The following is a 16,170-nucleotide window of genomic DNA, read 5'->3' on the forward strand; positions in this document are numbered from 1 at the left end:
TATACTACGGGATCATGTTACATCTTACTGAGGGGTAGGGTGTGACAAATAAGATAGTTCGATTATATGGAGTGCCTGCATCGATCATTTCTGATAGAGATCCAAGGTTTACATCACAATTCTAGAAAAAGTTACAGGAAGCTTTAGGCACTCAGTTGCATTTCAGTATTGCTTTCCACCGCCAAATAGATGGTCAGCCAGAAAGGGTGATCCAGATGCTTGAAGATATGCTTAGAAGTTGCATGATTGATTTTAAAGGAAGTTGGGATAAGTATCTTCCATTGATAGAATTTTCCTACAATAATAGTTGTCAATCAAGTATAAAGATGGCAACACATGAGGCTTTGTATGGGAGGAAATGTAGAACACCTCTGTGCTGGACTAAACTTAGTGAGGATAAATTGATAGGCCCTGATTTGGTGAGAGAAATAGAGGAGAAAGTAAAGCTCATCAAGGATAGTTTGAAAGCCACCTCAGATAGACAGAAGTCTTATGCAGATTTGAAGAGGAAAGATATTGAATACGAAGTTGGCAATAAAGTCTTCTTGAAGGTGCCAACATGGAAGAAAGTCCTCAGATTTGGGAAAAAGGGTAAGTTAAGACCTAGGTTTATCGGTCCATAAGAGATCATTAAATGTGTGGGTCTAGTAGCCTATAGGATAGTATTACCACCAGAGTTGGATAAGATTCACAATGTGTTTCATGTTTTGATGCTGAGGAGATATATATCAGATCCCTCACATGTCTTATTAGCAGAGGCCATTGACATACAACCTGATTTGACATATGAAGGGGAACCAGTAAAGATCTTAGCATGAGAAATCAAGGAACTAAGGAATAAGAAAATTCCATTGGTGAAAGTGTTGTGGAGAAACCATAAGGTAGAGGAAGCAACGTGGGAAAGTAAAGAGATCATGAGATAACAACATTTGCAGTTATTTAAACTAGGTAAATTTCAAGGACAAAATTTATTTTAAGAGGGGAAGAATTGTAATGCCCCCACTTTAGGTAGCTCCGTACATTTTACTGTTTTGATGACTAACATTTATCTGGATAGTTGAAATGTCTGGAACTACCCTTAAATTAAAGTAAGGAGCCATAATTTAAATTAATAAAGATCAAGTAAGGTTGGAGAAAAAGAAAAAAGAAGTAGAGTGTAAATCAATTAAATGTGTACAAGACCCGGCGATGGGTAACTCCACTGGGAAATAACTATGGGTCTGGTTGCTACTCTAATTCCTTAGGACCTTGTAAGACTCTTAATTAAGGAATAATTAAAGCATTATTATGAATTAATAAGCAAATGAAATGAAAGGAAATAAGTTCAAATAAGCAGAGTAAAAACCAAAGTGAAAAACGGAGTTAGGGACTTATCAAACATTATAGAAAAGATAAACAGAAACCCGGTCGGAGCAAAATTTGGTCAATTAAATTTACAAGTCTAATATTGACCAAAAATGAGATTTATTATGTTAATAAAGTTGGATTAGCTTAATTAATTATGACTAGGATAATTAAGCATAATTAAAATTAAAAGTCAAAAGTAATGATTAGAGATTTCAATATATTTACAAGTTTGTCATTTCCTAATAATTACAAGTTTGCCATTGGGGATTAAAATAAGATAAATATCAAGTGAAAGATGACAACGCATCTTCTTCTTCTTCTTTTTCACCCTTGGCAGAACTCCATTCCCTTCCTCTTCCACCATTTTTACTTCTTTCAAGCTTGATTTCCCACAAATTTCTCAATCTTCTTCACACAAGATAGCCTAATTAAGCTTCAGTTTAGTGAGAGCACCACTTTTAAGCAAGAAATTTCAAGGATTAGGAAGGTTATTAAGTAACTTAATTGGGGAAAAACTCAAGGCAAGGGAAAAACTTGAGTTTTGCAAGCATGAGTTCATGTTTTCATGTCATAAACATAGCATAAACGTGATTTATGATGAGAATTTCTTATATTTCTTCAAGGGGGAAATTCTGTCCAAGTTAGCAAGGATCAAAAAAAGAGCAATAAAGTTGATTAGAGGTGATATTAAAGAGCCAAGCAAAGATTAGGAGTTTAAGTTTGGGTATGTGCATTCTTAATTTCCCTTTTAAGTTGTTACTTAGGATTTGCATACCAATTAGGGTTTTTGGCTAAATTGAATGTAAATGTTTAATTTATAGTGGGAAAAATAATGTTTATTGTGTATATATGATGTAGTGCCTATTTGGAATCATGTTGCTTGGTTTGTATTGAAATATGCATTGCGAATGGACATGTTAGCAATCTAGCTGAATTTGACCAAACTGGACTTTTAAGTCTATATCTTGAGTTCTATAACTCCAAATGACCTGAAACTTATGGAAAATTAAAGTTAAGATATATTTCCAAAACTTTCATGAAGACAAGTTGCTCTAATTCTATGTGTAAATACCTTGAATAATTGCTAGAAATTGAGTCACAAAATGTCAAACTTAGGAGCAAGGCACCCTAAATAGTCCAGATTAAAATAGGTATAACTCACTTTAGGAAACTCCAAATGAGGTGGTTCTTGATTTGTTGAAAAGCTAAGACATGAAGGAACGAGTTTCTTTACAAAAATATGACAAATTCTAATTGTAACTTATCCAAATCTGAACTCTAAAAACTATCAAGAACCTGTCCTGCAATTAGTAAAGAATGCATCTGAACATGTCCTGGTTGTTTGGACGTAACTCACTGTGTAAAATTCCAAATGAGGTGAATCTTACCTTGTTGAAAAACTAAGAGACAGAGGAACAACTTTAATGTAGACCAATTTGACAAATTGTGATTGAAACATGACTAAAATTAAGTTATAAATCTTGTCCAGAATTTGCCCTATATTTTAGAAGAAAAAGGCAATCTGACTAGATCCTACTTACTTGGTCATAACTTGTGATCTGTAAATCAGAACTAAGTGATTCAAAAACAAAATGAAAGTTAAGACATAAATCTACAAATCTTATGGAGAATGTATAAGCTAATTCTTGCATTTACATAGTCTGATTTTGGATGGAAATAGTATATACATTTAGAAATTCACAAGATTTTGCTATGTTCCTTATCAATGTAAGTTATACATGTATTTAGCATGCTTGAATGCAATGGCTATGAAGACATGGAAATGGTTTGAGAATGTTAGCACACATAGCTTGACAATCATGGGAGCAAAGAATGTTGAATGAATATTAATTATGAAAGTTCAGCTAAATAAGCCTAGACAATGGGTATAAGATTGGATAAATGGGCGTGCTAACGATCAGAGCCACTGAGTGGTCAGTACCGAGAATGAAAATTAGTGTTATACCAGTTAGAGCCACCGAGTGGTCAGTACCGAGAATGAAAATCAGTGTTATATTGGTCAGAGCCACTGAGTGGTCAGTACCAAGAATGTAAGCATGTGCTAAATCGACCAAAACCATCAAATGGTCAGTGTCATGAGTCCCATTATCCAATCTTTCATAGGTTACTATGAGTACTGAAGTAAAGTCTCCAATTATGATCATAGAGATAATAATTTAAAATAAGATATGATAAAGTGCAATTAACCCCATTGACTAGTATGATTAATAAGTGTGGATTTATTGACTTATTTTTATGTCATGATGTTGTATATTTGTTTTAAAACATTTAAATACTCTTGTATAAATATGATGAGTACATTATGTGATAGTGTGCATAAGGAAAATTATTTTATTTTAAATTAAGAGTGCACCACTAAGCTATTTAGCTTAGAGCAAAGATTGTTTCCTCGTGTAGGTAAAGCAGACAAAGTGTAGATTTTGGCTGACTGGAGGTAGAGTGGATCTGCAGAAAAGTCCAGAGTCACTGTATCTCAGACTTTTGGGCAGATGCATCATCATCTACTGCATTGTACATTTTTACTCATATGCCTGTGTACAGTTATATTGTAAACAATATGATGTAAACTTCATTTTTGGAAATTGTAATTATAAGTTTGTAAGCTTAATTTAGCCACTTGAGTGGGTTAACAATAATTGTAAATTAAAGATATTTCTTAGGTATATGCAATATGAGTTGAAGAATTAATTGTGATGCGAATGGATATTGATGAGGATTGATGATTGTATGTGATGAAATTGATATAAAATTGAGAATTTAATAGGTTAAGAACACTATTTTAGCAGATGAATTGTTAAAATTTAGGAAAAACTTTTGCATTTTCTCTATTTAATAAAAGTAGTTAAATTATAATGTAAATAAATTGGCAAGAAAATAAGTAAAATAAATAATGGCACAGAGATAGGTACTCCGTGCACTGAATGTGATATCCCCTTACTCAGTTTTACTATAGACGAAGTAAGGGGGTGTCACAAGGCTTTCTAAGGCCAATAAGGCTCAATAGGGTATTTTGATTAAATAAATAAAAACTCATAATTCTTTTTATTTTTAAAGGAAAATAAAAGTTAAAAAGGAAGTTTATTCTTTAAGACTCCCTAAATCTTCTTATTTAGGGATTGCATAAACTTCCTATATAATCTTTTAACCTAAATCCTCTAAATACCTCATAGAAAAGAAGAAACAAAGTTGGAGAGAGGGAGGGGAGGAGAGAATAACACAACACATGAAAAAAAACACTCACTCTATATCTCCAATTTGATAAGCTTTCCCCATCCCACTCTTTATTTCTTATTCTCGCTTTCTTTGTAACACCCTCCCGGTAACCACTCCGTACATCCTACTGTTCCGGTGACCGGTATCGGTCCGAACAGCTAGAACGTCCGAAAAAATATTTAAACTAAAGTCAGGAACTATAATTAACTCAAATATTAATAAGAAACACTTAGTAAAAATTTTAGAAGTAAAATACAACCAAGTAAAACGAGCCGGTGCACAAGCGATGGGTAACCGGAGGGAGGTTGCGGTTCTCGCAACGAGGAGCCCTAGACCTGGGGGAAAAATTATAAAATAATTTTTGGGACTCCAGAGAAGGGTAATTGAGGTTCCCATGGCATTAGAATGCCAAGAAAATACCTAGAAAAATTTTTCAATCGGTACAGACGATTTTGACCCGTTAAGCCAAACGGAGGGCATTTTGGTCATTTCGCCTTCCGAGGTGATTTTTGGCCGACTTGTCCAGTTGAGTAAATAATTAATATAACGTAAAATATGAAGAAATATTACTAGAAATTAAATTGAAATTGAGTAGTGATGAAAAGAAAAAGAAAATACACTAAAATGCCAAATATGACATCATTATGATGTCATGTGAAAGTCTCCACCAATTATAATTTAACAACCATTTAAATAAACAATAAAAGAGGCTAATGAAGACTAAATTCACCAAAAATTTGCAGCAGCCACCACTCCCACAAAAACATACCCGTAGCTCTCAAAATTCCATAGCCAAACCTCCATTTTCTTCATTTTGAAGCTCTCAAACCTCTCAAACCTCACCCCAAAACCCTAAGTCATCTTCACTAAAATTAATCTACACACCCTAAGGAAGTTTTTGGCAGCCAACAAGAGGGAAGAAAGTGAAGTTTAGGGCTTTGGAAATTCTGCTCAATCAAGGTTAGTGCTACACTTTTGTTCTCATTCTTTTAATTTTAGTTAAAACATCATTTTGAGCTAAGAGATTTTAAGAAATTTAAGTAAATCACATGTGTTAAGGGTACCTTCAATTTTCGGCAGCCCTATGGGAGATTGAGTTTGATTGTTTAATAAACTTAGAGTGGTTGGAAATCATGGTTAAGGTATTAATATGCATGGAGATTGAACTAAGCATGTTAATCAAGGTTTATGAGTAATTGGTTTGGACATTAGGGTTTGGAAAGGTGAAATTGTGACTTAGCTTAGGAAATGGTTAGAGAACTTTTTAATGGTCAATTAGTGACCATTTTAGGTAGGTTGACCCTAATTAGAACTGAAAAATTGGATGGTAAAGTGAAGGTGAAATCTGCCTATGGACAGCAGCATAGGGACTGAAAATTCAGTCCCTTTGCACTGCCATAACTTGGGCTGTGTTAGTCCAATTGAAGTTTGGCCAATTGGAAATGAAACTAGGCTTATAATGGCACATTTTTGCTGAAGAAAACATGCCCAAAAGACCAAAGCAAGAGGACCAAAACTTGGCCCCAATCCGGATACCCTGCACTGAATTCTGTAGAATTGACCAAATGAACAGTAACTGTTCATTTGACCATAACTCACTGTAGATTTGGTCAATTAGCCTGAAATTTTTACAGCAACAAGTTAAGACATAGACAAACAACTTTCATGAAGGAACCTACCCCAAATTATGGCCAGAACCCATCCAACCAAGTGACTCTAGTTACTGTTCATGCACTGTAGATATGGTAAATCTGCAGATTTGGCAATCCGGCCAGCTTGGGTTTTTGGGCCATATCTGGAGCTAAAAAACTCCAAATGGAGTGATTCAAAAAAGGAAATTCAACTAGACAAAATAAGGAACAACTTTCATGTTTTACATTTCTTCAAATTCCAACAGTAACAGTGTCCAATGGAACAGTGAAGTTGACTCACCAAAACTGAAAATTTTGCTTGTGTGGATTTACACTTTGAAATGGTATTAACACTTAATGCCAACAAGTTTTAAACACCAAATGTGGTATATTGGGAGTGCCAAAGTCAATGTACATATTTTCTATCCAAAAGTCAACATTTTTGTTGACCAATGATGAATAGTGACACCAAAAATTTGAAATTCACAAATCGAAGAATTTAAAAGTTCCAAATGCCTAGTATACCTAACAAGATTGGTTTGGATATTTTGGCATGCCAATAGGGTTCAGTTAGCAGTACTGCACATGGAAAAAATGCCATTCTGTGATTTCATGGCTTTTAGCCATTCTGACTTTGCATTGAGACTTGGCCTTATGCCTGAGATTAATTACAGCTTAGTAGCTGTTCTGTTGCACACCGGGTGATGCATATGCGACCGATGGTGTGACGGCCCGAGGTATTAGATACCCAGTGCTAGTTTACCCGTTATCCAGTCCAGTCGTCTAGTGTAGGTTACTTGGGGCAACCAAATGAATAAAGTGAACAAAGTTAATGAATTAATGAATATACCAAGATCAAACAAAGAAAGCATACACATTGTATACACATTTATTTTCTTGCTATTTTCTTCTATTATATTATTGCACCACTAAGCATTATTGCTTAGCGCGTTGCTTTTGCCACGCGTAGGTACTGGAGATCCCGATCGTGAGCCCAGTAGACCACAGACTGGGTGAGTCCATCTGACAGTTCTGCTCAGTGTCCGTGTCACCTCACTACCTGCAGTGCATTGGTAGGGCACTAGGTGTCATTTTGTCATTTTGATATTTTGTAGCAGATTTTTACTTTTTCATATGTATTTGAACTCATGTAATATATTTTGATGTTCATGTAAATAATGAAAGTTATGACTATGAATGCAAAAATTTGAGCATGTATTTATTGCTTGTATATGAGAAATGGATGTTGAGAAAGAAAAGATTATTGAGAATTTGCTTTTGAGAAATATTGTTGAGATATTGGATATTGGAGTTTGAGATGATGGAATAAAAATATTGGGAGTGTTTTTAACAGGTTCCGAAGAACGGTTTTCTCCATTTTTAGCTGATTCTCTTCATGATTTTCTTTAAAATTTTCGGAACCTTAAATGAATAATACTTTTGATAAATGGTTTAAATAAATTGTATTTCATAAATTATATGCAAAAGCATTGTATAAATTAATTGAGGAATATTAGAGTGTGCCGGTACATCGTGTGGCATTACTTACTCGGGTATACTGTACACGGGTAAGGGGTGTCACATTCTTCCTTTTTTTTTAATAATCCTTTAATATTTTTTTAAAGTATGTGTTCTAAATTATGAATATTCAAGCAATATATCATATATCTATTATTTATTGTTTATGTGCCTTTAGATGATCTCATATGTTCATAACATTCATGTATATGTTAAAAATATAAGGCTGATAACAACTTTTAACATGCTCTTGTTGTTGTCACTTCATTTTTAATTAATTTTCTTGTACTTATGCTTCTATAAAAATTGTACAAAAATTATATTTGTAATCTTCATAAAATTTTGATAATTTTAGCCTCAAGAATCTTGAAAAAAAAATCTGTTAATAAGTTATGGCTGGCCAAAGTTAGTGTCTCTGCAGATCACAATTTTTAGTACAGTCAAATTTCAAGATTCATATCTTTCTCAATTCTTCATATTTTTCTGTGATTCTTGGGTGTAAATTAAATTCAAGATGTTGTCTAACTTTTCCCTTTGGTTTCACGAAAAAATATTTTTTATATTGAGAGATATTGCAGTTTTAAAAAATAGTGCAATCCTGTCACTGTTAAATTTTCCATTTTTAAAAATTATTTGGCAATGAATTTAATTTGGTTGTTAATTTTATAATTTAATATGACGTTTTATGTTTCTCTTGTAATTTTTTGAAATGTTTATACTTATTTAGATATTTTTAGAAATTCAATTACAAAGACACAGTGATTTTGCCAGATCTGAAATTTTCATTTTGTTTATATTTTTTATTTGTGTTCAAGTTTTAAATTGTATCTTGATCTAATTTTAATGATGTATATGATATGATATTTTTTTATGAAGTGTTAAAATTAAGTTAGATGGATCCATGGCCATTGTATAATTTTGGCCCATTAAAAGCCCATGTTTTAATTGATTAAAATGTTAATTGTAATGTTTATTTTATTTAAAAAAAATAAATTGGTAAATAGCCTTAAGATAATTATCAAAAAGGACAATAATTGCATGGAGCTTAGTGTAGCTTAAAGGAGTTAAACAGAGATTAACTTGCCATACTAGAAGAGAATGCCCTTTTTTAAGTGTAGCTTGCCCTAATGGCAACTGCAATGATTAGAAGACAAGTATCCTTTAAGCTTTCTTGAGACAACAATTTTTTATGTAATATGTAGTAATAATAAGATTCACTTGATAAATAATAAAATCAATTTTATTTATATCTTTAACCCATTGGTGTATGAAATTTAATTAAATAATTATTAGGTAAATTAAAATTAAATCTTGTTTGCATAAAAAACCAACTTTGGCATGTAAACAAAATGTAATTAATATTTATTATGAAATAAAATAAATTAGCATGTTAGAAACAAATATTTTTAGGATATAATTGCTTGAGCCTTTATATGTTTATTAGAATAAATCGCAACATGTACATAATTTAGTTAGTTTAATTATTCTTAGGGTAACTTGGTAAATAAATAAATTAATTAGTTATATAGAAACTTAGGATTGTTTGTAAATTGAACTTTTTTGTAATTTAAATTGTTAATTATAAATTAATTTTATTCATTCGGTAAATTTTACTTAATTTAATTTGGTTACCCCACAGATAGGGAATACTTATGCGTGATAATTATTTGTAAACAACAATCCCTATTTGAATTGCTTGTTTACAGGTTTAGAAATTGCATTTTTAGGTAAGAAGTTTGACAAAGAAATAATAAACAAGACTTTTAGAAACATTAGTAAAGGATTGACACTCGTATTAACGATATTAGACTAGACATAATGTAACACCTCGAACCTCCGAGCTTTGAATAGTACCTTTTTTGTTTGTGACTTGTACCATTCAAATACAACTTGAGGACCAAAATAAAATGAAAATTTATTGAGATAGACACAATGAAAATTCAAGTGACCCAAAAATATAAGGACTCACTGGGTATATTGTAAAAGAGGGACTATGATCCGATAAAGTGCATTTTGGTCAATTCACTTTAAGAGTTGATTTTTTTACCAAAATGTCAATTTAAGTAAATGAAAATAATAAATTGATTTATGAATAAATTTTTGAGGAAATTTTCAAGTAAAAAAGTGAAAGGGGAAATTTAAGAAGTGAAAACTTAAATTTTCATTTTCATTAAGACAAAATTTAAAAATATGACTTATGAGCTTTTGATAATTAAATTCAATTGTTAATTAAAAGAAATAAAATAGGTATAAAACAAGACAAAACCCTCCCTTCCTCTCCTATTCATGCTGCCCCACCTCCCATCTCCCTTTTCCATTATTTCTTTCTTCTTCTTTCTTCCTCCTTCATAGATACCCATTCTCCAAGCTCAATCCCTTACTTATCTTTTTTGAGCTTTCCATCTAACTTATAGTAAATGTCAAAGAGATCTTTGATTAAAGATTAAAAGCAAGGGGAAATAAGAGATCAAAAGAAAATTGAAGATTTGAGGAGTTGGAAGGAAGTCATCAAGAGGTAAGTTCTTTAATGCTCATTTAGTTATACAAACCTTAAATTAAGTTAGATTATGATGAAATTTCAAAAGAAAATGAAAGAAAACATGTATGGAATCTAAACTAGGGTTTTGGCGAAATTGGAGAAAAGTTAGGGTTTGATGTCTTTGAATGAAATTGATGATGAGATTAAGCTTAGTTGAAGTAGTATACATGATTGGGACAAAGAAATTGCATGAAATGTGTATAAATTTAATTATGGGAGATTAGGGTTCATGGGAAAATTGGAGCTTCGGTGGTAAATAGTGAAATTGGTGTGTTTAGTGTTAAAATATGATCATTTAAGGTTTATTTAGTTTGAATTGACATTGGGTTGATAAATGGAAGTAATGAAATGGTATGATTAAGGAAAATTACAAACTTTAGTGTTTGTGTAACACCCCTCACCCGTCTACAGTGTAGCCGAGCAAGGCGTGTCACACGGAGTGCCGGAGCACCTAATATTATCTGATTTCATTATAGTTCTTGATTTACTTGTTCAAAAACTTTATCTGAGGTTTAGGCTATTTTTACTGTTTATCAAAATCTGACTAATTTGGAAATTTCAAAAATTTTAATAATAATCCAGCAGAGTGCCAACAACAATTTGGACTAACAGTTCTTCTGAACCTGCCAAAAACAATTTCAATATATACTCAAATTCACAACTCAAAATCAGTCTCAAAATTTCTCATACTCAATCTTAATCAGAATCATCATGATCAGATACTTAACTCATATATCGGAATTCTTACATTTTATTATCTTGCATAATTTGCCAATTAATTACATAAATTTGTCAAGTACAGGATGTATAAATAATTTACAATATACTTAGAATCAGCAAAATACATAACATGTGTAAATATGAGCCCTATCTACATGTATTGCTGAGGAGGTAACAACCTTGTACTCTTCTGACACTTCTGCAGATCTGAACTCCAAAAATCTCAGTCGACAGTCTACTGGTTTTACCTTCACTACCTGTGCGAGGAAGCAATTCCATCATGCTAAGAATTTCTGCTTAGTGGTGCAATAGTATAATAAGAAATAATATATACAAATAAAGAAAGAAGTAAATTATAAATCGGATACTCAAGAATCAATTTAATTTGGTATGGTATTTCTAGTATCAACGATCTTATATACTAGTTTGTTCCTCTTTGGAAGTGCTTAGTTTAAAAATTTTCAGTAATACTACCCAGTATACAAATTATTCTAACTATATTGTATTTCAAGTCTCTACGGTTTTGTAATTTATATTTTTGTTATGTTTCTTTTGCTAATCTCTTTTACTCATTCATTCAATACTTAATTTTATTGTACTAAAATTTCATTATACTTAACTTAACTGTCTGAATTGAATAATCTTTTAATTGACTACACGTGTAGCCTATACACTGACCAGACTGGATAAATGGATATACTAGCACTGGGTACCTAGTACCTTGGGCCGTCACACCATCAGTCACAAAGTATCTCTTGGAGTGCAAACAATGTGGCTAAAAAGCCATATAATCAATCAGGCATTAAGCCAAGTATAATAACACAATTTGTATAGCCATAGGCTATTAAAATCATAGTATGGCATAATAAGCCATAAAACACAATATGACGTAAAGTCATTTACAGAACAACTTTCAGAATCCTATTGGCATGCCAACCTATCCAAACTAGTCAACTAGGCAAACTAGGGCATATTACAAGATTAAATATTTATTTTTAGGGTTTACTGATCTTTATACTCACTGGTCAATGAAAATGTTGACTTTTTCATACATCATGCATAAGTTGATTCTAGTATCAACATGTCACAATTCGTATTTCAAAATGCTGCCAGTATAGTACAATTTACCATTTTTAAAAGTTGGCATTCATTGCCAAATTGCTTCAAGCATCATTGTATGTAAATGTCAAATTCTCAATTTTAGTGAGCTAATCTTATTTTTCTTAGTTTTTAGCTTCTGGTCAAAGAAGCAAAATTGTAGGTCTATGTCTTATTGCACTTGGGGAAAATTTCAGGTCAATCTGAGTTGTATAGACCAATATATGGTCAATTTACTAATGCCGAACAGATTGCACCTTTAGTGCAAAATTTGCTCAATTTTAGGTCACTTTTAGTTCTGACAGTTTTGGTATCCAAACTTGTGCAAGCTATTTGACTTGCTTTTGGCCATTTCTAAGAATTGGTGTCTTTATAAGAACTGTAGCACTATGTCTTATTGCACTTGGGGCAAAATTTTAGGTCATTCGGAGTTGTATGCACCAAGATATGGTCAATTTACTAAAGCTGGACAGATTACACCTTTAGTGCAAAATTTGGTCAATTTTAGGTCACTTTTAGTTCTGGTAGTTTTTGGTACCCGAACTTGTGCAAGCTATTTGACTTGGTTCTCGCTATTTCTAGGCTTTGGTGTCTTCATAAGAATTGTAGCTCTATGTCTTATTGCACTCGGGGCAAAATTTCAGGTCATTCTGAGTTGTATAGACCAAGATATGGTCAATTTACTAAAACTGGACAGATTGCACCTTTAGTGCAAAATTTGGTCAATTTTAGGTCACTTTTAGTTCTGGCAGTTTTGGTATCCGAACTTGTGCAAGCTATTTGACTTGGTTCTGGCCATTTCTGGGCTTTGGTGTCTTCATAAGAATTGTAGCTCTATGTCTTATTGCACTCTAGGCAAAAATTTCAAGTCATTCTGAGTTGTATAGACCAATATATGGTCAATTTACTAAAACTGGATAGATTGCTCCTTTAGTGCAAAATTTGGTCAATTTTAGATCACTTTTAGTTCTGGTAGTTTTGGTACCCGAACTTGTGCAAGCCATTTGACTTATTTCTGGTCATTTCTGGGCTTTGGTGTCTTCATAAGAATTGTAGCTCTATTTCTTATTGCACTCTGGGCAAAAATTTCAAGTCATTCTGAGTTGTATAGACCAAGATATGGTCAATTTACTAAAGCTGGATAGATTGCACCTTTAGTGCAAAATTTGGTCAATTTTAGGTCACTTTTAGTTCTAGCAGTTTTTGTACCCAAACTTGTGCAAGCTATTTGACTTGTTTCTGTTCATTTCTAGGCCTTAGTGTCTTCATAAGAATCGTAGTTCTTTGTCTTAGCTATCCATGGTAAAAATTTCAGTTCAATTGGACTTGTTTTGAGTGAGTTATGGCATCCTAATGACTACTGTTTATATGGTCAAAAATCTGGGTTTGCAAGGTTGCCATTCTGGATTTGATCATTTTTAAGGTCAGTTTCTAGGCAGAATTTTAGCAACATTTCTGCATGAAAGTTGGCCTATTTGATGTCTAGTTTCACCTCCCATTGGCCTCATACCAATTGGGTTCACAGTTTTGCACTTATGACCTAATTTAGGTGCTGCCAACATACACAACCTGCATTTGAACATCACACTTCCAATTTTGATAATCCTCCTCCTCCCAATACTTCAACATTTAATCATGGCACTTCTATATATATTGTACACAATTCCAACAAGTATTTTGGGCTGAACACTCAAGTTCTCAATGCACACAATGCACCATTAATGTTTAACCTTTACTTCAACCCAAATTCAATGTACAACAACACTTATATTATACATACACTTCCATGGCAATTACACAAACTGCCCACCATTCAACACCATCATATTTCATTAATAAATTTCGTAAACTTACACACAAATTCATGATATTTAAGGCTGCCCAACATGGCAGTTTACTAAAGCATCAAAGTCTCACTTTTAAATCCTTAATTCAAATGTTCTAATTCAACAATTCACATTCAATCAATTTCTAGCACAAGTATTTTCATCAATCCAGGTGTAACTCTCATTTGCTTACTTATCAACATCCCCAAACATCAATTAAATTCATGAGATAATTAATCTTCCATGTTCTAATGGCAGCCCAAAATGAAGCAACAACACAAATCTCCAATAATTGTTTCAAACCATAATTTAAATTTCTCAATTTCAATCAATTCAATTCCTATCACTTCCATACATATACCCATATCAAGCATCATCTTTAAACTCATCTGCATCATTTAAACACATCAAAATCCCATGAATTTCTTGGTTGCCGAAATGAAGGGCTCACCAAATATACATTAATTTATTCAATTTCTTCACAAATCAACTCACCCAAAGCTCAAAACAAGATCTAATGAAAGAAAATGGGGAGATTAAGCAGTAACCTTAATTCAAGAACTTCCCAAGCTTGTGAAACTTCAAAAGTTTCCTTTCTTTTTGTTGCCTATAGCTTTCCCATTATGTGAGGATAATTTTGATGAAGGGAGTCTTGAGTTTTAAGTTGAAAATGATGAGTTTGGTGAGCTTGCATGGAACTCATCCATGGAGGAAAGGAAGAGCTCCATTTCGGCCATTTGAGAGAATTGGAGAAGATGAAGTGAGTTAGTGGATTGTTCCTTGTCATCTTATGTATTTTATATGCCCACTAACTTAGGTTTATTATTATTATATTATAATTCAAAGTTTCAATATTTGCAAATTAATCCCCCACTTTTCCTTTAATTGCATTTCATATTTAATTTCATTTTTCATGGGATTTTCAAAATTTAATACTACTTGTTTTTAATGGGCATTTAGGTCAAAAGCCAACTCTAGGTGTAAAATGACCAAAATGCCCCTCTTCGAGTGAAATTTGGACTTTTTCGGTAACACCGATTTACTCCTTGTACCACCGATTTCTTTAATTTTCGTTTTTCATTTATACTAATTAATTTTTTTTGGACATTTCTAATGTCAATTACACTTCAGTAGACCTTTAATTATGTCCCAAAAATATTTTCTCGAGTTCCCCACAGTCCAGGGCTGGTCAACGGTCATCGCTGTAACTTCTCGGTGCGGTCACCCATCGCTATGGGTTCGACTCATTTAACTTAGTCACATTTTATCTCTTTTATTTTTCCTTAATTTTTCTCATCATATATTTCATTATTTTATGCTTCCTCACTGTCAATTAAGTGCAGTTCCAGACATTTCGACTTTCTGGGGCAGACATTAGCCATTGGAACAATGGAACATACAGACTACGTAAAGTGAGGATGTTACAATTCTTCCCCTCTAAAAAGGAATTTCGTCCTCGAAATTCATCAGATTCAAATAATTGAGCTTATCGTTATCTCAAAATTTTATTCACTTTCCCATCATTGTTTTCTTTTGCCTTTAGTATTTCTATTCATGAAAGTCTATTATTCATTAGTTCTCTGATTTCTCATATTGGAATTGTTACAGGTCCTTCTGTCTCTTTTACCAGTTCCAACTCTGTTAAATTACCCTTTGTCTAGGTATTCTGCATTTACCTCATATAAAATTTATATCTTGATATCATCATGCTTATTTACTAAACCTCACTATACACAAACTCCATTAATGGAAGGTGTTTATTCTTGCTTCTAGAGGGAATATCACTACAACTTCTAAATATATTTTTAAATATCTAAATCATTCTTTTTTGAAAAAAATATCAAAATAATTGTAAGACTCTATATCAATGTCTAGATATCTTTACCCAACTCAGTTCAACGTACTGGTGTTCTGCATTTTTTCCCTTATAGTGTTTCATAGGGTGTCATTTGTATACTAACTTGACACTTATTATTGTAGATAAATTCTATTAGTGGGAGGTATCTGTCCCATCTCCCCTCAGATTCAATGACACAAGTTCTCAGTATATTCTCGAGGGCTTATCACATATTACAGGTTATTATTATCATTTCATTTCATTGTTTACAGGAACTTAATGAGTTTCAGAATTTACCTAAATTACTCGTTTCGACTGTCCATCTGTTTGAGGATGATAAGTCGTACTGATGTCTCTAAGCTTATAAAAATTATTGTGGTACAGGTAGTTCACATTAATGTAACTGAGTGATTAACTCTA

The 16,170-nt window shown here is 32.6% G+C and overlaps 1 protein-coding gene across 1 annotated transcript; it reads left to right on the forward strand.

The window, feature by feature from the left end:
* The first annotated feature begins 326 nt into the window (after window positions 1-326).
* On the forward strand, window positions 327-818 carry LOC131183169 (uncharacterized). Its single transcript, XM_058153347.1, has 2 exons — window positions 327-591; window positions 733-818. The coding sequence occupies exons 1-2, from the start codon at window positions 327-329 to the stop codon at window positions 816-818; spliced, it is 351 nt and encodes a 116-aa protein (XP_058009330.1).
* Window positions 819-16,170: the final 15,352 nt, after the last annotated feature.

The sequence above is a fragment of the Hevea brasiliensis genome, chromosome 1 (genome assembly GCF_030052815.1).
Source record: "Hevea brasiliensis isolate MT/VB/25A 57/8 chromosome 1, ASM3005281v1, whole genome shotgun sequence".
Lineage (NCBI taxonomy): Eukaryota > Viridiplantae > Streptophyta > Magnoliopsida > Malpighiales > Euphorbiaceae > Hevea > Hevea brasiliensis.